The sequence below is a fragment of the Talpa europaea genome (genome assembly GCF_964194135.1).
Source record: "Talpa europaea genome assembly, chromosome: 2".
Classification (NCBI taxonomy): Eukaryota; Metazoa; Chordata; class Mammalia; order Eulipotyphla; family Talpidae; genus Talpa; species Talpa europaea.
In genome coordinates, this window is record NC_140068.1 from 112,583,018 (window position 1) to 112,608,387 (window position 25,370).

The 25,370-nt window shown below is 50.6% G+C and overlaps 1 protein-coding gene across 1 annotated transcript in view; it reads left to right on the forward strand.

Moving 5' to 3' along the window:
• LOC311188272 (class I histocompatibility antigen, Gogo-OKO alpha chain-like) overlaps positions 1-14,593 on the forward strand; it is a gene marked incomplete at both ends in the record, with an annotated part of 91,009 nt that extends 76,416 nt beyond the window's left edge. The window contains 3 exons of the mRNA XM_084259412.1: positions 10,332-10,364; positions 11,433-11,452; positions 14,471-14,593. Of these exons, the coding sequence (XP_084115538.1) occupies positions 10,332-10,364; positions 11,433-11,452; positions 14,471-14,593 (176 nt within the window). The remainder of the gene's footprint in view (positions 1-10,331; positions 10,365-11,432; positions 11,453-14,470) is intronic.
• Between the last annotated feature and the right edge of the window lie 10,777 nt (positions 14,594-25,370).

Sequence of the window (25,370 nt, forward strand, 5' to 3'; positions counted from 1 at the left end):
TGGACATTTATGGTTTCTATTTCCTCTATGGTCACTGAAGCAGCCTCATGACCATCCTCAGAATGGACAGGAAAACATGCTTGGAGGGAGGAAGCACAAACCCCTAGAAACCAGCCTGGTCTGAGATTCCGGGATAGCAGGTGAGAGCCCAGGGTGGGATGCAGTATCTAAGCATTTTGCTACTGACTTGGGTGGAGGGTGATGACACAGACAGGCAGGAGTGAGATCTCCAAAAATGCTGTCTGACCAAAAAACAAGATCTCGAGAGAGAAACTCATTGTTCCTAAGATGGCTGCTGATGAAAAGGGTCCTGTGCAGGGTGATTTCAGGGATGGTCTTCCCTCTTTCTCAGGAGAAACTGGAATCCTTAGCTGTCCTTCAGAAGCAATAGGACCCTCAGGGCCAGTCTCTATGCAGAGCTTGAAAACTTGAGAGACAGTTCTCTCTCTGACCAGAAGGGGGCGTTTTCTGACCATTCAGTGTTCCCTGTGGGGTTTGAGCCTCAGGGAGATCAAAGGCCCCACAGCCCCTCTTACCTCTGAGCTGCAGGGCCTCCTTCTCAATCTCCAGGAGACTTGGGATCCACTCCAAGTACGTGCCCTCCGGGTTGTTCATTTCATGCTTTACCCAAACTTCCTCCTCCACTATGGCAGGTGCCATATCCTCTGGGATCACCGAGACCCTGACTAGGGGCAAAGGTCTCTGGGGAATGGGAGCTGTGACCTGGCCCTGGGCAAGCATTGTTCACTGGTTGAAGCAGCCATGCAGGTCCTCCAGGAGCCATTAGGGCAGCTTGAACCTCTGTGCCTATTGTCTTTGGTTCTGTCTCCTTGTCCAGGTCCTCCTGCCCCACCTGCTCCACCCTGGGCTCCAGCATCTCCACACTGACCTAGAGATTTGCTGTCAAACCGCCTGAACTGTGCGTGGTCCATGTAGCCCACTGCGATGTACCGGGGCTCCTTGAGGCTGGCCTGGGAGGTCTTGATTTCTAAAAGCCTTAAAGAGTGGGAGCCTGGGGGCAGGAAGGGGTGAAAGTCGGCCTGAACCTCCTCCCTGCACTGGTCCTGAGTCCCAGGGAGATGGGGCATGAGAGGAGAAAGTGTTCAGGAAGGGAGGAGGCTCGAGAGCTTGAAAAGGGGCATCAGGTGGAGAAGGAGTGGGACTCAGGGGGACAGAAGAGGGCGCTAGGGTGGGGGGACAGAAAGGGACTAGGATTGAGAGGAACCCTGGGAGGACAGAGGAGCCTTAGGCAACAGCCTCTACCAGAGAAGCCTTTTCCCTCCTCCCTGCACTCACCAGCCCAGGTTTGGGCCACAGCCCTGGAGAGAAGCAGCAGGAGGAGGGTTGGGGGCCCCATGACCAGCACTACTGGGGCCAGGGGAGCTTCTGACTCTAGGCTGGTGGGTGGAAACTTACCTGGGGGCCATGCTGATTGGCTTCCCTGGGAACCATCTAGGCACTGGGGACTGAGAACGGGGATGAGCATTCACAAGGGTCCAGGGCCCAGCACAGGTGGTGGAGACAGAAGTGAGGCTAAGGGGGCAGTGGGGTATCCCCAACAGTAACCTTCTTGCCCTAGTCACAGCCCTGGGGCCTGGAACTATGAGAACCAGACTAGGGCACCTGGGGCTTTGCTCTGGCCCCTCCTCTCCTCACCCAAAGCTTCCTCACCCTGTCTCCGTGACCCAAGCGCTGGGTCTGCGATTCTCAGTCATTTTCCTTTCAGTAACTAAGTGAGGACACCAAGTATACTTTTGTGTATGAGATATCACTCCCCATATTTACCACACTGGGAATAAAGCTGTGTTTAATCATGTAACTATTTCATTTGGAATAATATGAATAACCCAATGCATGTTAACAGAAATTATTTTTTTAATAAATTATTTTATATACTTCTTACATCATTTTTCACTTTTGCATAATGTATGCATTTTCATTTTGGTTATATTCCCCATACAATTCCCAGCCCTTTTTCTGACCCTAATCCCTCTTCTCCTTCCCCTGCCCCCCACTGTAGTGTGTCTCTGGTCTATAGTTGCTTGTTCATTTTGATTTTCACTTTATTGCAATTAGACTGTTTCCTGGTTTCTTATTTAGGTTTTCTAAATTCCTGCTATGAGTGAGACATCCGGTACTTTTTTTTCTTTCTGGCTTATTTCGCTGAGCATTATCCCTTCCAGCTCCATCCACATTGCTGCAAATTGCATGAGTTTATCGTTTTTGATTGCTGAGTAATATTCCATTGTGTATATATTCCACATCTTTTTGATCCAGTCATCTGTTTTGGGCATTGTTATAAACATAGGGGTGCAGGTGCCCTTTTGAATTAATGTTTCTGTGTCCTTTGGGTAAATACTTAGGAGTAGAATTGCTGGATCATACAGAAGCTCTATCTTTAGTAGGTCAAGAAATCTCCACACAGCTTCCCATAGTGTTTGGACCAGTTTGCACTCCCACCAGCCGTGCAGGAGAGTTTCTTTTTGTCCACAACCTCGCCAACATTTGTTGTTGCTAGTTTTTTAATATGTGCCATTCTCACTGTGTAAGATGGTATCTCATGGTAGTTTTGATTTGCACTTCCCTGATTACAAGTGATGTTGAACATTTTTTCATATGCCTGTTGGCCATTTGCATTTCCTCTTCAGAGAAGTTTCTTTTTAGCTCTTCTGCCCATTTTTTGACTGGATTATTTTCTTTGTTTTTGTTGAGTCTCATCAGCTTTTTGTACATTTTTGTGATCAGTCCTTTATCACTCCTAACAGTGTTGTGTGCAAAAATTTTCTCCCAGTCGATGGGGTTTCTCTTTGTTTTGGTTATTGTGTCTTTTGCTGTGCAGAAGCTCTTTAATTTGATGTAGTCCCAGCTGTTTGTCTTTGCCTTCACTATCTCTGCTTTGAGTGATGATGTCTGTAAAGATGTCTTTGAGGTGCATGTCATGTAGTGTCTCATCTATATTTCCTTCTATATATTTTATGGTTTCCAGTCTTTTGTCTAGTTCTTTAATCCATTTTGAGTTGGTTTTTGTGCATGGTGTGAGGTAGTAGTCAAGCTACATTCATTTGCATGCAGTGACCCAGTTTTCCCAGCACCATTTATTCAGCAAACTTTCTTTAAATGAGAAAGTATTCTTTTTTTTTTTTTTTAAGATTTATTTATTTATTTATATAAGCACTGGGTATAGTCAGAAGCGCGGGAGGATGAGAGAATTCACCAGAGCCAGAACAGGGAACAGAACAGGCAGAAGGACCGAAGTACACTGCTGAGGGGAGCAGCAGGCTGCAGGAGAGGTCTGCGCGCCATGTGGGACACTCTCCAGGCGGCTGGGGATCAAACCGGCACTGCAGAGGCTGCCGGCATCTTCTCAACCCAGCGCACAACTGCTGTGCCACCGGGGAGGCCGGAGAAAGTATTCTTAACAAAAATAACATTTCTGAAAATAATCAGGCCAATGAGAAGTGTGGATCTTTTGCATTTTATATTTTTGCAATTGTCTTTCTTGTCTGTCTCATTAGAAGACCTTTGGATTTTCTTCATATTTTCTTCTCCATTTAGTCTGTTGTTCTGGTTGAAGTCTATGAAAAAATATACACTGCCTTACTATAACTATGCAGACACTGCCTTACACAAATATGTCGAAGTAGTGTTTTCAGACAATTTGGAATATTCCACTTTGATACTACATTAAAACTATACAGGTGGTGTTTTGGTGTTTTCTCCAAGGTTAATTGCAAAGTGAAACCTGAAACAATATCATTGAATATTTCTTATTTTGTTACATTTCCATAGTCCTCTTGTTGTAGAAATAAATTCTGGCCTTTTACCCAGGCAGAGGAAGAACAAGGGGTACTTCATAATGGTGAGGTCAGAAGCTTTATTATTCATGCATGAGGTCCCAGACCTGGGTAGCCCCATAAGTCAGAGCACCAGTTTAAAGACCAAGGGTTCTTTTTAAACGCAACTGTGTCCCTATCTGTTATATTGATAGTGACGTGTTTTTTGTGGAGTCTGTGGGTCCTTGGGGTCACTCTGGGAAAGATTTCACCAGAGCTCCTCTTTCAGCGACACGTGGTGAGGTCCCCAGCGAGTTTCTCTACGAGACAAAGACACTAGTTATATTTAAAGGATAGGTTTATTAGGGAAAGGGACAGAAGAGTAGAAGACACTTGCATAGACACAAGCGGGCAGGAAGAGCTGCCCCGAAAGGGACAGGTTTGCTGAGAGAGGCCTGCGTGGTTGCAGGCGGGCAGTCTTGAGGAGAGTGGCCTTCGCTGAAGGAGGTCAGTGCAGAGAAGTCCAGGCATGGTGCAGGTCACAGGCAGGCAGGCAGGAAGCTGCTTTCCTGTGGAGGGAGAGAGTTGGTAAAAAGAGGCACCTGCATAGACACAGGTGGGCAGTGGGCTTGCTGCCCTGAGCCTGTGCAGAGACTGCACTGATATAGTCCTTTGCTGTTTGGGAGGGGCCACTCCTTGTGAGCTTCAGGGTTAGTGGCTGATTTTGGATAACTAAGCAGAATCTGAAAGGGACAGCAGATTCCACAATGGGCTCACTCTCCACATCTTTACCTGTGGATGTGTGCTCTGATACCTGCTTAGATGTTATGTAATCCAGACACTGGTGCCTGAAGATCTGAGTTTTCACAACTGTGTAGTCTGTGCCTAAGGATCCTAGTTTCCATAACTGTGTTGACAGTTATGCTAATCTCTTCCACCCCCATCTTCTTGTGAGAGCCACATTTCTGGTCATGTGGTGCTTCCTTTTTCAGTTTATTTATTTATTTATTTCATTCCTGTCCTCCATCAATAGTATTGTTTTTTCAGAAGGCACAACCATTTGCTGCAAAGTCCCCCGACAAGGGGGGCCAGGCAAGGGGGTAAAGATGCAGGCATTTGGGGATGCCCTTTAAGAGATAGGCCAGCGGGTTGACTGTCCAGCCTTGTAGATAAGAGTGCTGAGGCCCTGGCCATGCATCTTGAAAGGGAAAGAGCTGTGAGTAAGCAAACTTGTTAATTATGCCTGCATGGGAGTGTTCATTGTGTTACAGGGCAAGGAGAGGAGCACCCCAGGCCCCCCAAACCTGCCTGCTCTTAATGGGCTCTGCCATCCACTGCATCAACACAAAACATGTAAGACTATAATGGGAGGGAACTTGAATACAATTAGTAAACAATACAGAAAAGACAAACAATATAGTTTCTGAATCAAGCACCCATGTTACCCATCCCCTTGTGGGGAAAAGACCACCCGAATGATCTTTTGGGCCAGAGCAAGGCCCGAAAGCCTACCACAAATCTAAAGCATCTTTTAGTGGGGACCCACAGAAAAGGATCAGAAATAACCGGACAAGCTTGGGAGGAAAAGAGCAAATTCAAAATCAAGATAAAAGCTGCCATTGTCACCTCCCCATGGTTCTCTCACCCACATCAGTTTCAGGACCAAAAGGTAAGCGTAGTTTCTTCACATGTCTCTCTGTTCCATGTGCCTCCTCCAGGTCTCCTTATGGCTCCATCCTGCTTCCTTCCTTCCTCAGTCTCCTCTGCAGCTTCTTCTCTTCTCTTTAGCTCCACCCTCCTTTGAGTGGGGCAAGAGAACCTGAAACTTCCCCTTTTCCTGGGCACCCTGTTACAATTGCACCAAGACTGGAAATTCTGCTGGAATCTTTATTATATTCATTTGCTCAATAATATATTTTCTCATCAGTTTCTTGCATATTGGTTGGGTATTCTGCTATTGTGTGATTTTTTTAAAGTAATATATTGCTCCACTAAGTTATAAAGATCTTCAGTATTCATTACACTGGAATCAAATTATTAAAAAAAAAATTTCACTTTATTTTTCACCACAAATCCCGAAAGTACAAGTAGTACTGGAAGTTGTCAAGTTAGTGAAAGATGGAGGACAGCAATAGAAAGACTGGAAAGGAGATAAAGATGGCCCAAGACCAGAAATCTGGCTCACACAAGGAGTAGGGGGTAGAAGGGATTAACACAGCCATTGACTCAGATCTAGAAACCAAGATCCTTAGGCTCCAAAGCCTAGATTACAAAGCAGAAAATCCAAGCGGGTATCAGACTGCTGTCTAGAGCACAGGCCCAAGGGTAAAGATATGGAGATTGAGCCCATGGTAGAATCTCCTGTCCCTTTCAGATTCTGCATAGTTATCCAAATTCAACAGCTAACCAGAGGGCTCACAAGGAGTGACCCCTTCCAAACAGAAAAAGACTATGTCAGTGCAGTTTCTGCACAGGCTGGGGGCAGCAATCTCTCTGCCCACCTGTGACTATGCAGGTACATCTTTTCACCAACTCTCTTCTCTGCAGGGCAGCAGCCTCCTGCTTCCCTGTGACCTGCATCATGCCTGCACTTCTCTTCATTGACCTCCCTCAGTGGAGGCAGCTTTCCTCAAGGCTGCCTGCCTGCAACCATGCAGGCCTCTCTCAGCAAACCTGCCCCTTTGGGGTGGGGGGAGGGCTTCCTGCCCGCTTGTGTCTATGCAAGTGTCCTTTACTCTTCCATCCCTTGTCTAATAAATCTGTTCTTCAAATATAACTAATGTCTCTGTCTTGTGGAGAAACTCTCCTGGGGAATTCTTCGTGTGTCGCTGAAACAGGAACTCTGGTGAAACCTTTCCCAGAGTGAACCCAAGGGCCCAGCACTCCAAACCCACTGACTCCAAAAACTCATTAATTAGCATACCATAGGTTATTTATATTATTTTTTTTTAAATTTATTTATTGGGCCTCCCCGTTGGCGCAGTGGTTGAGCGCAGGGTTGCGAAGCTGCCCGCGGCCTCTGTGGCGCTGGTTCGATCCCCGGCTGCTCCCCGGCCACCAGAGGAGGGTCCCACATGGTCCGCAGACCTCTCCTGCTGCCCGCTGCTCCCCTCAGCAGTGTACCTCAGTCCTTCTGCCTGCTCTGCTCCCCGCTCTGGCTCTGGTGAATTCTCTCACCCTCCTGTGCTTCTGACTGTACCCAGTGAGTGTATAAACAAAACAAACAAATAAATAAATAAATAAAAACATTCCTCTATTAAAAAAAGATTTATTTATTTATGCATACAAGAACTGGGGTACAGGCCAGAGGTGTGGTGGGTGAGAGGATTCACCAAAGACAGAGTGGGGAGCAGAACAGGCAGATCTATAGAAATCCACTGCTGAGGGGAGCAGCAGGTGAGGCAGGAGAGGTCTGCTGGGCCATGTGGGTTGCTCCCTGGCCATGGATCGAACTGGTGCTGCTGCAGCTACAGTCACTTCATAGTGCTGATGCTTAACCCCTTGCGCCACCAGGGAGGCCCCAGGTTATTAATATTCTAAAGTAAAGAAGTAATAACATCTTTTAAAAAGGTTTTATTCTAGTAAAGTAAATATTTAAAGCTGTAACCCACATAACAATATTATACATGGGATCCGTAATAATTTGTGAGACTGTACAGAGTTTCTGAAAGAAAAATGTTTGAGACTTGAGTACCCAGTCCCTGGGCCTGGACTCAGGGACACGGTGTGACAAAGGTCTCGGAGCAGGAGAGGAGGGGGCGGCAAAGACCCAGGTCTCGGGGTGTGGCTGTCTGGGTCTCAGTCCCCAGAGCGGGGTGCAGGGCTGGAAGGTGACTGCTGGGGATTTGCCCTCTTCCCTCAGTTCCACGTCTGGGCTCACAGCCTGGGCGGGTCCTCCTGCCTGGATACTGGTGAGTCACCCCAGGGCTCACTCCCCATTGCCTGGAGGTCTCCAGAGCAGCCAATCAGCAGCCCCGCGGCTCCAGTTCCAAAGCCCCCACCCACCCGCCGGGACTCCGTCTCCCCAGCCCGGGTGGAGGCGCGTCCTGGGGGATGGGGGGCGCAGCCCTCCTGCTCCTGCTCGCGGTGGCCGCGGCCCGAGGGAGACCCGGGCTGGTGAGTGCGGGTCGGGAGGGGACCGGGCGCTACCAGAGGCGGGAGCGAGGGCGTGGGCGGGCGTGGGAAAGGCGCGACCTCGCCGCCGCCCTAGTTGTCCCCCCACCTCGGCCCCGCCCCGTCCTGGCCCCTTTCCGTCCCCCGAGACCCCAGCCTCCTCCTGCCCCCCGAGTCCCGGCCATTTTCGTCCCGCAGCCGCTTTTCACTCTCACTCGTCTTTCACCCACTTTCTGTCTCGTGGGCGCCCCCCGGGACTCGAGCCCCCGAAAGGGAGAAGAATAGCCCGGGTCTCCCTCCCTCCCCCAGGCCCCCACTCCCTGAGGTTTTTCCACACCGCGATGTCCCGGCCGGCCCCGGGGAGCCCCGCTTCATCTCCGTGGGCTACGTGGACGACACGCAGTTCAACCGCTTCGACAGCGACTCTCCGGGCCGGAGCTTGGAGCCGCGGGCGCCCGGGGCGGAGCAGGCGGAGCAGGAGGAGCAGGAGGAGTGGGACGAGGACACGCGGATCCTAAGGGAGCGCGCACTGTGGTACCGCGCGCAGCTGGACACCCTGCGCGGCCTCTACAACCAGAGCGAGACCGGTGAGCTGGCGCAGGGCCGGGCCGGGTCAGCACCCCCATCCCCACGGACGGGGGTCGCTCAGGGTCTCCCCCTCCAGGCTTCTCTGCAACCTGCCCGGGAACAGCCCGCGGGACTTTCACCCCGTTTCATTCTGTTTAGTTTATTCCCGGCGGGAGGGGGTGCGGGAGGGGAGATCGCTGGGTGACTGGGGGTCGGGGACAGGCTCTCACACCTTCCAGAGGATGTCTGGCTGCGACGTGGGGCCCGACGGGCGCCTCCTCCGCGGGTACAGTCAGTTCGCCTACGATGGCGCCGATTGATTACCTGGCCCTGAACTGGGACCTGCGCTCCTGGACAAGGCCGCTAGGATCACCCGGCGCCAGTGGGAGGCTGAGGGTTTGGCAGAGGGATTCAGGAACTATGTGGAGGGCAGTAACTTGAGGTGGCTGAGCACATTCCTGGAGTATGGGAAGGAGACTCTGCAGCCCAGGGGTAAGAGGGGCCTGGAGGCCTCCCAGTCCTCCCCTGCCTGGAGTCACTGCGGGAAATGAGTCCTCTCTCTAGTCCCTAGAGGGGGACTCCCCTGGGTTTCATGTTCTGCGCTAGAGAGACTCCCAGAGACTCCGGCTTCTCCTTAAGGACAGTGAAGGGATCCCGTCTCTCCTGAGAAAGACAGACAGTCCCTGACATCACACGTCACCGGGTCCTTTTGACCAGGCGGCCTGTTTGAGAACCACGAGTTTCTCTCTCAGTCTTGTTTCTGGTCTGAGAACATTTTCAGTTATGTGATTCCTGCTTTTCTGTCGTTCATCTCTCCCCTCCCCCCTCGTGGGAAATAAAGTCTGTGTTCCACTCCTTAGAGACCTGCATCATCCTAGCCTGGGCTTTTATCCTGATTCTAGAACTTTCTATGGAATAAGGGAATCTCATAGATTCCCCCCACCACTACCACCCTGCTTTTTACATTTTATGTTTCTTCCTTCTAAACCAGTTGTCTTGTCCATTCCGAGGATGGTCACATGAGGATACTTCAGTGTCCATGGAGGAAACCCAAGATGTGAATTTTCTGATTTACCCCCTCAGATCCCCCAAAGACACATGTGACCCACCACCCCACCTCTGAGCATGAGGTCACCCTGAGGTGCTGGGCCCTGGACTTCTACCCTGTGGACTTCACCCTGACCTGGCAGCGAGATGGGGAGGACCTGACCTAGGAGATGGAGCTGGTGGAGACCAGGCCTGGGGGAGATGGAACCTTCCAGAAGTGGATGGCTGTGGTGGTGCCTTCTGGAGAGGAGCAGAGATACACGTGCCATGTGCAGCATGAGGGGCTGCTGGAGCCCCGAGTTCTGAGATGGGGTAAGGAGGGAACATGGGCACTGAGCTTCTGCTTGGAGGAATCAGGACCCCTTCTGGAAAACCTCTAGTGGCTCAGGATGGGGGACCTGGGGCTCAGGGTCTCACTCTCCCTTCCCTTCCAGTGCCCCCTCCTCAGTTCTCCATCCCCATCGCGGGCATCATTGCTGGCCTAGTTCTCCTTGGAGCTGTGGTCACTGGAGCTGCGGTGGCTGCAGCTGTGATGAGGAGGAAGACGCGCTCAGGTAGGGAAAGGAGTGGGGGATCTTGTCCACTGAGGGCTTTCAAGTCCCAGGGAGAACTTGCCCTGCCTGGTTAATGGGAAGTACCATCCACACACATGTGTGTTGCCTAGAGGGCATTTGGTCCAGTCCCCCCTTACCTCCTTTCTTCATTTTTCCCAGTCCTGACCTGGGTCTTTACTCACAGTTCTGGAAACTTCCTTGTGGTGCAGGATTAGAAGATTCCTTTAGGCTTCTGACCTGACTCCTCCCTGGTCTCACATGATGTCTTTTTCCACAGGTGGAAAAGGAGGAACCTTCACTCAGGTTGCAGGTAAGTGTGGATCAGGGGTTGGATCCCTGAGCCCCTGGGGACAGTATAGGTGGATTCAATGGGAGAGTCACCCCCATCAGTCACTCCTGTGATCTCTTCTCTGACCGGGTTCTGTTTTGTTCTCCCCCAGGCAATGACAATATCCAGGGCTCTGATGTGTCTCTCAGCCCCTAAAGTGTCCTTCAAAATAAATCTGATTGAATAAAATTATTCCTATGGTTTTCAGATTCCATTTAATTTTGCTGTTTGCTTTTATTTTATTCACACTATCTCCAGAGCGGTGTCTGCAGGGTCATGGCACAGAGGGGCTGTGAGCAGGGCTGAATCTGCAATGCCTACAAGGAGTGGGGCCCTGGAGCCCCAGAATCAGCCCCCAGGGCTGGTCCTCCAGGGCAGCACAGGCCTTGCTCTGCCCTCCTCTTGGCTCCTAGCATTGGTGGAGTTGAGGATGATGTTCTGGCTCAGGAAATGGGGGCCTCCTCCAAACATCTGTCTTCTCTTCATCTCTCTCCTTCATCAGCCTGAGTATGTGTGTTTGAGTCACACCAGCCCTGCATTGAAAGGAAAAGGCCCCAAACGAGTAATTTACTGGTCAGTTATAAAGTCAACCCCTCTGCAGTTCTACCAGGAGAAACCAGAGACTCTCCCAGCCCCCAGCCAGAGCCTGTGTCACCCACACAGACCTTCCCCTCACAGTGTCCCCGATGCTGCCCATCCTGGCCCCATCCTCTCTGGTGCCCCCACCACTCCTTTTGGGCCCATCCCCTAGTCTCCATATTCATCCTCTGCTCCATTTCCAGGAGCCTCCCCATCTTCCAAGTCATGCCCTGGGAACTCTCCTCTGTCCGCCCCTCATTCAAGGATGGTGAACTTTAAAAAATATATATTTATTCATTTTCTTACAATGTGGGTCATCTTTCTATAGTTATTGTTACCCTTAGGTGTGGTGCTCCCACCAATAATCCATCCACATACCACCTCCAGCTCTTCCCCAGTTGGATCATTTCCGCTGCCCCCTGCTGCAAGACATGGCTCAATGGTCAGCTCACTGGCCTTGTCTTTTTCTAGAAAACTTGTCCTTTACCTGGGTGAGGTCCTGGGTTCCTGGGGAAATTGAAGTTTGATTCCCAGGAGGAGGTGCTTTTACCCTTGGAAGCAGAAACAAATTAGAGAGACTCTGGAGTCAAAGGCTCCACTCCAACACTTAAGGAATATTTGGAGGATCTGCCCATAATCTGGGAATCAGCTGTTAAAACCTGGAAACCTTGTTCTATCCTTAGTCCATAGGACTCACTAGGAAGAAAATTTGAGGACTTCTGACCTGACACTGGACTTGGGCGCCCCCTTGTGTGCAGATCCCTGTCCTGCCTCTGGGGGCCCAGGGAGCCTGGGGAGGGCCTGGCTGAGCAGGAGAAAGGGCGGCTCTGGTCTCATGTGCTCAGCCCTGTGGCCACACGGGGGCGCTGCCGCGCTGCTCCGGATTCTGGTGGAGCCACCAGGACGGGACGGGGTCTCAGATGGGCAGATTTGGGGGTGCTGGAGGGCGGCGTCCTGGGATGAGATGCTCTGTGAGGAGTCAGAGCAGCAGGGCTCAGAGGAGAGGAGACTCCGGAGCCTGCCCTGGGTGTGAGGTTTCCAATCCCCCCTCCCCCCCCAGAATCCCTACTCTAGTCCCAGGATAACAATACCTGGGAAAACTGGAAAGTAGAAAAAATTTTCCTTCTCCAACCTATTAAATTTTGAGGGCATTTAAAAAATAACATTTAAAGGATACTGTTAGACTTACAGAAAAGTTGCATAGGTAGTACAAGTCTTGCTAATCCCACACAGGTCTTGTTTATCCCATCTTCAGTGTTAACTTCCTACATGAGTAAAATTTTTATTTTTACAACTAAGGGAGCAATGTTGACATAATTACTAAACACCATGCTTTCATTAGTTTTTGCTAATGTGCATTTTATGCTCCATAATCCCATCCAGTTTGCCTAGAAGGCGATTTCTCAGGCTTTCCTTGTTTTTATAACATTGACACTGCTTAGGAGTGATGTTTGGGAGAGGTGCTGGGGTCACAGATGGCGGTTCTCGGGTCACCTCTGAGAAAAGTTTCTCTAGAGTCCCCCTTTAAGTGGCTCACATGTGCGTGCATACACACACACACACACACGCACACACTGAAAGAAGATGCTTGTGCAGACACAAGCAGGCAGGAAGAGCTGCACCTGGAGAGGGCGGGTGTTTTAGCAGGAGCCTGCAGATCCCAGGCGGCTGCCTTGGGAGCCGAGCTGAGCCTTCCCACAGTGCACTGGTTTAGTGTTCTAGTTGGGAGGGCTTCATTCCCCTGTGCAATTGTTATCTGTCTTTAATTACTTCTATGGTGTGACTAGGCTGATTTGTCAGGAGCAGTGATTCTCTGCAATGGCTCCATCCCCATATCCCAGCTCTGGTCTGTGCCTCCTTATACTTCCTATAGTATCTGATACTTGCGATAGCAGTTGGCCCAAAGTGTTTTTCATTTCTATAGTGGGTTTAATGACGATGTTAATCACTTCTCTCCCCTCCTCGTTTCTGGTCATGTGACCCCTCCATCCTGCATTTTCTACTCTTAGCCTCCATCACAGAGCCCTGCTCAGGAATACTGTCCCTTAATTTAGTTTTTTTTTTTCTTTCTTTCTTTCTTAGTGAGACTGTTGGTTTGGGGAAGTAGACCACAAGGATGCAGGGTCATTCTCCACTCAACACAAAAAGGGCACATCATTTCCATCTGACTCATCACTGCTGGTGTTAACCTTCAACACCAGGCTAAGGTAGTTTCCCAGCTGTCCTCCTGCAAAACTTCTCTTTTTTCCATTTCTTTAGATATTGTAGTCTTTGGAGGGGTCTCAGTGTGGCCCTCAAGTATATGTGTCATTTCCAATGGGAATTTTTTTGCACATTTCCTAATTATTAGATTCTGGCTCACAGAAGACCCTGTAGGATGAGAAGTCACATCTACTTTGGTGTGATAATTAGTATTGTTTAGGATTTGATAACAGCAATGCAGGTACATTTTTGGGAATTATTTTCTAGAATTTAGATTTGTATCATTTTCTGCTATATCTTAAGGAACCGGAGGGAACGTGTCAGAGGAAGGTGGTGGTGTCCCTGTAGGCCCTTCCCTCACAGCCCGGCCCAAGGAGAGTCCCCGAGTGTCTCCTCAGGGGCCTCTGCTGCCTCCTCAAGTGAGCAGAGGACTCATGTCCATGGAGGATGGAGACCTTCCCTGTCATGTCTTCCCTCCTTGGGATGAATGTGGGGAGTGAGCCCCCAAGCATGTGTGCAGGGGGTTCCTAGGACCCTTTTTGGCAGAAAGGACTTGATGAATAGCTAGAAGAGCACCAGAGCAGTATCTGCTCCTCTGCTGTGAGTCTAAGGTCTAAGCTCCAGGGACAGCTGTGGGGTGTCTCTCAGACGGGGCTGGTTCTAAGTGACTTACCTGGTGGCTTCCTTTGCCCAGCCTAGGCCTGCCTTAGGCCTTGTCCCTAGCTCAAGATTTTCACCTATTCTTGGATCTACAAGCAGGAAAGGCCCCTGTAGGGAAAGTGATTATCAGGCTTTTCTCCCCTCCAACCACTAGGATTGATGATGGATCCTGCGGTCCTGAATTGCATGCCTGATGGCGGCCCCTGGAATGGGGGGTGGGCACAGTAGGGACACCTGGGCTGAGACTGGCTTATAAGGGTGGAGTCACAGGGACACCAGCAGAACAGAAAAGGAGAAAAGAATAGAAAGGAAATGAGAACAAGTAGAAGAACAAGAGCAGAAGAGAGAAAGAGAAGCAGAAGAGAGAGAACGAGACCACAACAGAACGCTGGAAAGTCCAGGAAAAGTGAAGATTCACCAGGGGCTGCGAGGCCTGCCAGCTCCCAGACCCCCCCACACCTGCCTGCCGTGTACCTGGCAGATCCCAATAAAAGCCTGAGAAAGTCACTGAGGGCTCCAGGACTCTCCTTTACCCATCTGCACAGGGTCTTAGAGATTCTGCTCTGTGCCTTCCTGTCGCTACAGCCCCTTTCCCTGCACAACATGTGCACACGCCCATTTTCACTTGGGAGTTCGGGTGCCCATAGACCCTCTCAGCACCCGGCTCCTTCTGTGAGGACATCCTGCACCATCAGGATCTGGGCTGTGGCTGGAAATGGGAGATGATTAAGACCTGGAGCGCCTACCGGGGCTCCTACTTACAGATCTAGGGACACGTGGAGAACACAGACCTCCCACACTGACTGTGCCATCCTCCCTGTCCCTGCACACTGACTCTGGGCCACTTCCCCACATCCTTACCCACCTCTAACCAGACATGCCCCTTATTTACTGTCACAGTCTCCAGTCTCCCCTTCCCACCAGGACACGCGCTCCACAGGCCAGCAAGTTGGGCTGTATTTAGTTCATTGAGGTTTCCTAGATGCAAAAACAGCCTGTCACACATCTGATGCAACAATTAATTTATGAATGATCAGGGATCAGGGTAAAGCACCTCCCCATTGCAGAGACAGTGTCTTTACTAAGATAGCCTCAGATCACATTCTACACACTCCTCCACTCTCAGAGACATCAGTGTCCTCTCCATTTTTATCACAAATACTGCTCCTTCCCCCCCACCCCCATCTTTTTCTCCCACACCAAACCTGCACACCACAGCTCACAAGAATATTTCTCCATTTAGAAAAGAAGATCCTGGGTGGCACAGGGATTAAAGACACAGCTCTATCAAGCTATCCACAGCCACTGCAGCACAAGTTCGATCCCCACCATGAGGTGACCCACATGTCGCCCCAGACCTCTCCTGTCTCACCCGCTGCTCCCCTCAGCAGTGTATGTCAGTCAGTCTGCCTGTTCTGTTCCCCACTCTGTCTCTGGAGAATCCTCTCACCGCCCCCCCACCTCTGGCCTACACCCCAGTTCTTGTATGCAAAAATAAATAAATCTTTAAAAAAAAATCTATAAAAAAAAAGAAGATCCTAAGTTTATGGGTCTTATTGTTAACCAGCAGTGAACATAACTTAGATCTGGGATATCAGACCTGAGGGTGGGGAGAGGGGGCAGCTGCAGAGAAGACAGAAACCCAACAGGGACTCATCTAAGAAGAGGAATTATCTGATCCTCCTCTCTACTAATACCCAAATTGGGTCCTTTTAAATGGTGGGGAAAAAGATGGAAATCTTTTCAAAAAGTGTTCCAAAATGGAGCCTCCCTGGTGGCACAGGGGTCAAAGACAGTGCTATCAAGCTATTGCCAGTCACTGCAGCACAAGTTCAATCCCCAGCCGGCCAGGGAGCAAACCACATGGCGCAGCAGAGCTCTCCTGTCTTGCCCACTCTCCCCTCAGCGTGTATTTCAGTAGATCCTCCTGTTCTGCTCCCCACTCTTTCTGGTGAATCCTCTCACCCCCCCCCCACACCACTGGCTTATATCCCAGTAATTGTATTCATAAATAAATAAATTAAAAAAAAAACAGTCCCAAAGCTATTTGAGTCTGGACATTAATTTCTAACACCAGATACTCCTGTGAGCAGGGGCCGCCCTGCGCCATATGGGGATAATGACAGATGCTCCTGCTACTGTCAGAGACAGGGATGCCCAGAGGACATAAGCCCTGGTCTGTAAACATGAAAAAGAACAGACATAAAGCAATAAAACCCAGGAAGTAAAATCATAAACACAGAGTATGAGGACTAGGGAACAAACTCTCACCTGAGCCTAGGCTGACGAGGCCCCATGCAACCTCCACCCACATTACTGGAGACAGGACAGGCCCAGGTGGGGTCTGAGTCTCTGTGATCACAGGCCCTGCCAGGACAGGTGCTGCTGAAGGACAAGGACAAAGGAGCAGAGAGATGACCCCTGAGGAGTGACTACATCGAAGCCCAAAACACACTGAGCACTGATTGGACACAGGCCCTGTCCCCCTCGGCTCCTCACAGCCTCTCCCTCCCCCACCTGCACAGACTCAGCACAGCAAACCTGCAGCTGTGGCTGGTCCTCAGGACTCTTTATTTCCTCTTAAATCTTTCTAATTAACCCATCAACCCCACATGATAAGGTAAAAAAAATAATTTCATATGTGGATGGTTATTTTCAACAGGGAAGTAGACATTATTCTCAGGAAAACACAAAGTACAGGCAGGGGTGGAGTCAGTCCCGCCTTTGCTGGAGCAGGAAGGTCATCAGGGAGACAGACACACAGGTCAATGTGGGGAGGGGCCTGGTAGGCAGGGCTGGGCCAGTCTCCCCACCTCCTCACATTACGCTGATATGAGCTCATATATATATGAGCGTATATATATATATATATATACATATTTACATATGTATATATATAAAGTAATGTTGGTTTACATCATTGTTGGAAGTGTAAGATGAGCCCCTTCAGGTGTTTTTAATACACCACAGGCACCACCCAAACCCCCATAATCCACCACTGTGCTCCTCCACACTTTGTTTTTGCTCTTCCCACTTCCCCTCTGGTAGCTGCAGTTCTAGTCAGATTTCAAGGGTTAGTTTTTTAGTTTGACTTTATCTGAGCTTTTGTTTGATTTCTCTATATTCCGCATAGAAGTGACACAAGTAGTATTTGTCTTTCTCCCTCAGACTTAGTTTGCTTAGCATAATCCCTTCCAGCTCTGTGTTTGGCCTGAAGAAAATACACTGCTGAGGGGAGCAGCCGGCAAGACAGGAGATGTCTGCTGCGCCAAGTGGGTTGCTCCATTGCTGGCCAGAGATCAAACTCGTGCTGCAGAGGCTGTGGATTGCTTCATAGTGCGGTTCTTAACACCTTGTGCCACCAGGGAGGTCCTGAGTTTATCTTCTTTGAACACTGAGTAGTATTCCACAGTGTAGACAGACCATATTTGTTTTGGGGAATTTGAGTTGTTTCCACAGCTTGGCTACTGAAAATAGTGCTGTAATCAACATGGGAGTGCATGTCTCCTTTTAAATTATTCTTTTTATATTCTGGAAGTAGATGCTAAGGAGTGGAATTGCTGGATCACATGGCAGATCCATTTTTAATCTTTTTTTAAAACTTTTTTAATTTAATTTTTTCTCTACATAGAAGAACTGGGGTGCAGGTCAGGGGTGCAGGGGTGAGATGCTTCACCAGAGAGAGTGGGGAGCAGAACAGGTGGATCTACTGAAATACACTGCTGAGGGGAGCAGTGGGCGAGACAGGAGAGGTCTGCGCCATGTCGGTTATCTCACTGGCCAGGGATTGAACTCAGGCCACAGCAGTGATAGCACTGAGACTTAACCCCTAGATCAACAGGGAGGCCCCATTTTTAATATTTGAGAAACCACCATTTCCTTTTCCATCGGAGCTGGACCAGTGTACATTCCCACCACAGTGTAGAACTTTTCCCTTTTCTCCACATCCTGTTTCTGGTCTTTTTGTTATGGGTCATTCTCACAGGTATGAGGTTGTATCTCATTGTGGATTAACTAGGGGATACTGAAGTCACAAAATGGGGATCAGAAGAAATCTGCATATCTTAGTCCATGCAAGGTAGCTATGTCACACTGTAAAGGAAAAATTATCAGGAACACATTCAGGTGAGGCACAAAAGTATTGACATTCTCTCTTTTTTTTTAAAAGATTTATTTATTCATACAAGCACTGGGTACAGTCAGAAGCATGGGAGGGTGAGAGAATTCACCAGAGCCAGAGCAGGGAACAGAAGAGGCAGAGTGATGAAATACACTGCTGAGGGGAGCAGTGGGCACGGCAGGAGAAGTCTGTCGCGCCATGTGGGACCCTCGCCAGTGGCCGGGGATAAAACCAGTGCTACAGAGGCTGCGGGCAGCTTCGCAGCCCAGCGCTCAACTGCTGCGCCACCAGGGGAGGCCCATGTTGACATTCTCAATAGTCCACCACATCCTCAGAATGTCCCCCTCACAGCTTCCCTATAACCTGGCCCCATCCTCTTTGCCCCAGCCCCTCCCACTGCAGGCCTCCAGGGTCTGACCTATGCTATGAGGCACAACAGGGCCCTGGGCACTGTCATGCCTGAGGTATAACAAAACAGAACCAGGTCAGGGTCCACAGGAGATGAGAATGAAGGAGGAACTGATGGGTCAGCTTATCCTATGGGCTCCATCTACACTATCCCAAGGGTCTGAGTAATCATAAACCTGATCCATTTACCTCCAGTCTGGGAGTAGCTTCCTTCTTTCCAGCCTGTGGGAATAAAACATCATGTGAGACCATGGAGAGGTCAGGTCTTGAAGTCTTAAAGGAATCCCCTAATCTGGACCACAGGGACATTTCCAGAACTGTGAATGAAGACCCAGGTCAGGACTGAGAAATATGACAAAAGGAGATCAAGGGAGACTGGGCTTACTGCCTCCTGGAGCCTGTCCAAGGCAGGAAACTTGCCCTCTGATATTTTCTGGGAATCAGGTCCCTATAACAAGAACTAGCAATGAGAACACGTTGATTCACTTTCACATGTGCTTTACAAAGACTAAGTGTTAGCAATCAGCTCCAGTTTGATTGCAATAGGTGTGTGGATGGTATTTCCATTAACCACACAGGGCAAGTTCTATGTGGGACTTGAAAGTCCCCAGTGGACAAGATTCCCTACTCCCTTCCTTACCTGAACACTTCTTCCTCCACATCACAGCTGCAGCCACCGCAGCTCCACTGAGCACAGCTCCAAGGAGAACCAGGCCAGCAGTGATGCCCGCGGTGAGGATGGAGGACTGAGGAGGGGGCACTGGAAGGGAAGGGAATGTAATGGGAGACCCCGAACTCCAGGCCTCAGTCTGACACTTTGAAAGTCTCTAGAAGGGCTCCTGGTTCCCTTGACAACAGGCTCTGTGCCCATGTCCCCCTCCTCACCCCATCTCAGGACTTGGGGCTCCAGCAGCCCCTCATGCTGGACATGACATGTGTATCTCTGCTCCTCTCCAGAAGGCACCACCACAGCCGCCCACTTCTGAAAGGTTCCACTCCCCACCCCCCCAACCCGGCCCCAGGTCTGGTCTCCACCAGCTCTGTGTCCTGGGTCAGTTCCTCCCCATCTCACTGCCAGGTCAGGGTGATGTCCGCTGGGTAGAAGCCCAGGGACCAGCACCTCAGGGTGACCTCATGCTCAGAGATGGGGTGGTGGGTCACCTGTGCCCTTTGGGGGCCTGAGTGGGAAGAATCGGAAATTTCATGCTTTTTGTTTCCTCCATGGACACTGAAGCAGCCTCATGACCATCCTCAGACTGCACAGGACAACATGCTTGGAGGGAGGAAGCACAAACCCTAGAAACCAGCCTGGTCTGGAGTCGGGGATAGCAGGTGAGAGCCCAGGGTGGGATGCAGGTCTCTGAGCATTTTGTTGCTGCCTTGGGTGGAGGGTGATGACACAGACAGGCAGGAGTGAGATCTCCAAAAATGCTCTCTGACCAAAAAACAAGATCTCGAGAGAGAAACTCATTGTTCCTATGATGGCTGCCGGTCAAAAGGATCCTGTGAAGGGTGATTTCAGGGGTGGTCTCCCCTCTTTCTCAGGAGAAACTGGATTCCTTTACTGTCCTTTGGAAAAAGTAGGAGCCTCTGGGCCAGTCTCCCTCCCAGAGCTGGAAAACGTGGCCGACAGCTCCCTCTCTGGCCAGAAGGGGGCGCTTTCTCACCATGATTCCATTTCCCTGCGGGGTGCGCACCTCAGGGAGATCAAAGCCCCGCAGCCCTCTCTCCTCTGAGCTGCGGCGCCTCCTTCCCCAACCCCAGGAGTCTGGGGGCCCCTCCACGCACCCGCCGCCCCCGCTGCTCCCGTCCTGCTCTGCCCGACCTTCCCCCTCCCCCTCGCGCCGGGGAGCTGAGCCGCGGGCCGCGGGGTCCAGGCGCGCAGGTCCCCGCCCAGGGCGCGTCCCCGGCGCCGTCGTGGGGAGCTGGTCGTGCCCGAGGGGGAGGCGCCGTCGGGCCCCGCGGCGCAGCCCAGAGTCCTCCGGATCGTGGGAGACCCTGAGCCCGCCCTTCAGTCACCCCGTGGTCTCCTCCCGCACCCGATCTCCCTCCCTGAATAATCCGAAACTTAAATAAAACCTAAAGGGTGAAAGTCCCGCGGGCTCTTCCCTGGTCAAGGGACCTTGCAGGGGCCACGGCCTCGGGGGTCACGGGTCCCCGAGACTAGGGGCTGGGGGTGGGGCGGGAGCGGTGACCCGCCCGGGTCAGCGCTGCTCCCCGGCCCGGCTCTGGCTGCGGCGGCCGCGCGGGGCCTCCAGGAGCGCTTGGAGCCTCCGCGCCGAGTGTCTGCGGAGCCGCGTCTCCTCGCCAGACCCGCCCGCCCACCCAGGGGCCCGCCCGCCCGCCCAGGGGCCCGCCCGCCCGCCCAGGGGCCCGCGGCTCCGCGCTCTGGCCCGGGGAGTCGCTGTTGAACCCCCGAACTGCGTGTCGTCCACGTAGCCCCCGCGATGTATCCCGGCTCCCCGAGGCCGGGCGGGACATCACCATTTCTAAAAGCCTCAGAGAGGGGGAGCCTGGGGGCGGGGAGGGGTGAAAGCCTGGCGGACCCTCCTCCCAGGGCAGGTCCTGAGTCCCAGGGAGATGGGGCAGGGGAGAAAGTGTCCAGGAGGGAGGGAGCTCCAGAGACTGAACATGGGCAGCGGGTCCAGAAGGGGCAAGACTCAGGGGACAAAAGGAGGAGGCGGGGGGGGGGGGGGGGCAGAAAGGGACCAGGACTGAGGGGCGCCACGGGGGTGACAGAGGGGCCTAAGGCAGCAGCTTCCTCTGCAGAAGCCTTTTCCCTCCACCCTGCACTCACCAGCCCAGGTGTCTGTCTGGGCCAGAGCCCTGGAGAGAAGCAGCAGGAGGAGGTTGGGGGCCCCATGACCAGCACTGCTGGGGTCTGGGGAGCTTCTGACTCCAGGCTGGTGGGTGGAGACTTACCTGGGCAGGCAGTGATGCTGACTGGTTCTCTGGGAGCCTCCAGGCACTGGGACTGAGAACTGGGGAGGAGTCACAAGTGTCCAGGGCCCAGCACAGGTGGTGGAGACAGAAGTGAGGCTAAGGGGGCAGTGGGGTATCCCCAACAGTAACCTTCCTGCCCTACACACAGCCCTGGGGCCTGGAACTATGAGAACCAGACTAGGGACCTGGGGCTTTGCTCTGGCCCCTCCTCTCCTCACCCAAAGCTTCCTCACCCTGTCTCTGTGACCCAGGCACTGGGTCTGCGATTCTCAGTCATTTTCCTTTCTGGGTCCGTGTCCAGTCTTTCAAAATAGGGAGGACGCCAAGTATAATCTTGTTTAGGAGGTATCGCTCCCCATATTGACCACACTGGGAATAAAGCTGAGTTTGATCATGCAGCTGTTTATTTAGAATAATCGTAATAATCCAATGCATGTTAATAGAAAATGTTCTTAAGAAAAATAACTTATTTCTGAAAATAATCAGGGCAATGAGAAGAGTGGATCTTTCAAGTTTTTTGTTTGCAGTTGTCTTTCTTGTCTGTCTCATTAGAAGACAGTAGGATTTTCATGCTTCCTTCTGCATTTAGCTGTGGTTCTGGTTGAAGTCTATGAAAAAATGTCTACAGCCTCACACAAATATGTTGAAGTAGTGTTTTCACATAACTGTGAATATTCCACTTTGATACTAAATTAAATCTATACAGGTGGTTATTTTCTCCCAGGTTATTTGCAAAGTGAAACCTGAAACCATATCATTGAATATTTCTTATTCTGTTACATTTCCATAGCCCTCTCTTGCATAAAACTAACTGCAGTTAGTTTTAATGTGTGATTTTTTTAAAGTAATGTATTGTTTCACTAAGTTATAAAGCTCTTCAATGTTCATTACACCGGAATCAAATTATTTTTAAAAATTCATTTTATTTTTCACCACAAATCTAAAAAGTAAAAGTAGTACTGGAAGTTGTCAAGTGATAGGACACAATTTTCCATGATTCTGTTTTTTTCTGAGCACTTATATTTGGTCAAGGTGAAGTTACTCTCAGTTAGCAATTTATTTATTTACACAAGCACTGGGTACAGTCAGAAGCGCTGGAAGGTGAGAGAATTCACCAGATTCAGAGTGGGGAGCAGAACAGGCAGAAAAACAAAATACACACCTGAGGGGAGCATCAGGCAGCAAGAGGGGTCTGCATGCCATGTGGGACCCTCACCAGTGGCCAGGATCACAGCCCAACCCTCAACCTCTGTGCCACCAAGGGAGGCCCTTGTCAGTTGATTTTCTTAAAGGAGCACACACTCATTTTCAGGACAATGTCTGCTAATTAACCAAATCAAATAGCCACAGATTTTGTTATTCATTCCTTCATGTGAAGATGGTATTGCCTACAAAAAAAAAAAAAGAAAAAAAATAGTCTAATTCATCTCATACAAATATTTTTCTTGGCACATAATAGCTGGGAACGCAGCAGGAGTGTGGTGTGTGCACTTGCGTGTCATCGCATCAGGTACTGTAAAATGTGGATTTGAGGATGATAGAATAATGAAGATAATTTTTAATGCTTCAACCAAGACATTCTGAAATGAAACTGTCTTGGAGTTGTGTTTCTGAGGTAAGTAATTGTGAAGAATAACTGCAGTTAGTAAGTTTTACCTCAGCAGATGGCAAAATAGTGAAAAAGTCAATGGTGTCTAAGTGACATTTTGAAAATAGTTTTGACTTCGTGGCTCCTGTGACAGGCTCTGGGTGACTTCAAGGATTCCACAACCACACTTTGAGAAAAGCTTTTCTCAGTGAACCAGGGAGCATCTCCCAAGTGTTCTCTGCCTTTGTCTCCTCATTACTTCCCAGCATCCCTCTCCCTGGCTGGCTCCTGCCTCCCCAAGCTGCCTCCCCTGCAGATACAATGGGGAGCAGAGAGAGGACCCTGGAGACTTGGAGCTTGCACTGTCAGGAGAGATGGACACTGAGTAAAGGTGACAAAGACACATGTAAACCTGACCTGAGCCAAAGGCTGGGAGGAAGGAGCGTGTTTATTATGAAAGTAGAGCAGTAGGAGTGCTTCTATTATTTTAAATAATATCAAAAGATGTAAAAAATATATAAAAACAGGGCCTCCCTGGTGGCATAAGGTTTAACTCTGAGTGCTATCACTGCTTAGAACTGAGTTTGATCCCTGGCCAGGGAGCGACACACATGGGGCAGCAGACCTCTCCTGTCTCACCCACTACTCCCCTCAGCAGTGGATTTCAGTGGATCGGCCTATTCTGCTCCCTACTCTGTGTCTGCACCCTCTGCACCTCTAGCCTATACCCCAGTTCTTGTATGCATAAATAAATAAAAAATGAATCTTAAAAACAAACAAAGAAAAAATTAAATGCAGCATCCAGTACAAGATCCATCTCAGACCCAGTAAACAGCAGAGGCTGGGGACCCAGTGGTGGTGCAGGTGAATCAAGACACAATGGGGGATTCAGTCAGCTGGAGTCAGGCTTTGTCATCAAATGAGTCTGATGTCAAACTAGAGAAGGTCAGTCCACCATCCAGCTGCCAGGCCAGAAAGTCTGGGCTGGTCTGCAGGCCCAGCCAGTAGTCAGGCACCACCTGGAAGACTCAAGGGATAGCTTAAACTAGCCCTTTGTTTAAATATCTATATCTAAGTGATATATTTGTCTTTCTCCTTTGGGCTTATTTCCATTAGCTCCATCCATGTTGCCCCAGATGGCATGAGTTTATGTTTCTTGATGAGTAGTATCCTATTATCTATGTACCATCCCTTCTACAGCTCAGCTACTGTAAATAGTGCTGCAGTGATCTGGGGGGGGGGGGTGTGCCGGTTCCCTTTGAAGTAGTGTAAGGTCCTCTGAGGGTGTTCTGGCACCTGCCGCCCTAAAGGGAACCAGAGTCTCTGAGAGCACCTGCTTACTCTGCACAGGGGGTTCCAGGAGGTTAGAATTTCTGCAAACAGAACTTTTTTTTTTTTAATTTTATTTATACAAGCACTGGGTACAGTCAGAAGCGCAGGAAGGTGAGAGAATTCACCAGAGCCAGAGCAGGAGCAGAACAGGCAGAAGGACCGAAGTACACTGCTGAGGGGAGCAGGGAGCAGCAGGAGAGGACTGTCGCGCCTTGTGGGACCCTCGCCTGTGGGCAGGGATCAAACTGGCGCGGCAGAGGCTGCGGGCAGTAGAGGCTTCAAGCAGCTTCACAGCCCAACACTCAACCACTGCGCCACCAGGGGAGGCCCCCAAGGTGGTTGTTTCCAGAGCCTGAAGTCGCTTGCAATTGTGCACACGGTTGAGAACCACAGCGATGAGTCTCCTACTGGGCACTATCCTTCCATCGGCTCCAGACTGTAGGCCCCTATCATATGGGTACTGAATTGCTCTAGCCCTTGGTTTTGGCTTTGGGGCTTTTTGGCAGCCCTCTTGTCTTAGAGCCCTGGCAGGTGGGTGCCACTGCGGCCTATCCTGGCATCCCATCCTCATGCCCCGTGAATACCCATTTTAGTTGGGATCCCAGCCGGTGTCAGAGACACCAAGGGTTAAAAGCTCTTTGTGAGTTGCTGGACAACACCAAACAACAAACAGCTCTTTCAGACATGAGGCCCGGAGTCTTGGGTGCTCCTTTCTGGTGATGTCAGACACAGGACTGGAGGCCCAGTCTCTGACAGAGGTCTTCATCCTCTCTTCCTCCCACAGAGGTTGGCTACTGGATGCTGCTTTTCTTCTTTCAGCTTCTGGTCCTCCTTTCTTCAGAGGCCAGGAACAGAGTCTTCCCCTTCTTTCTTTGGAGGTTGGAACAGAGCCCCTCAGCTCCCTCTAACCCTGGCTTATATCACTCTTCAGGGTGTCCCAACATCAAGTCCGGTTGGACCGTTTGTCTTTTTTTGTGCAGAAGAACTGGGGTATTGGCCAGAGGTGTAGAGTGAGCAGAACAGGCAGACTGACCGAAACACACTGCTGAGGGGAGCAGCTGGCAAGGCAGGAGAGGTCTGCTGCGCCTTGTGGGTCAGCTCCCGGCCAGGGGTCAAACTCAGGCAGTAGTGGTGATGATGCTGAGACTTAGCCCTG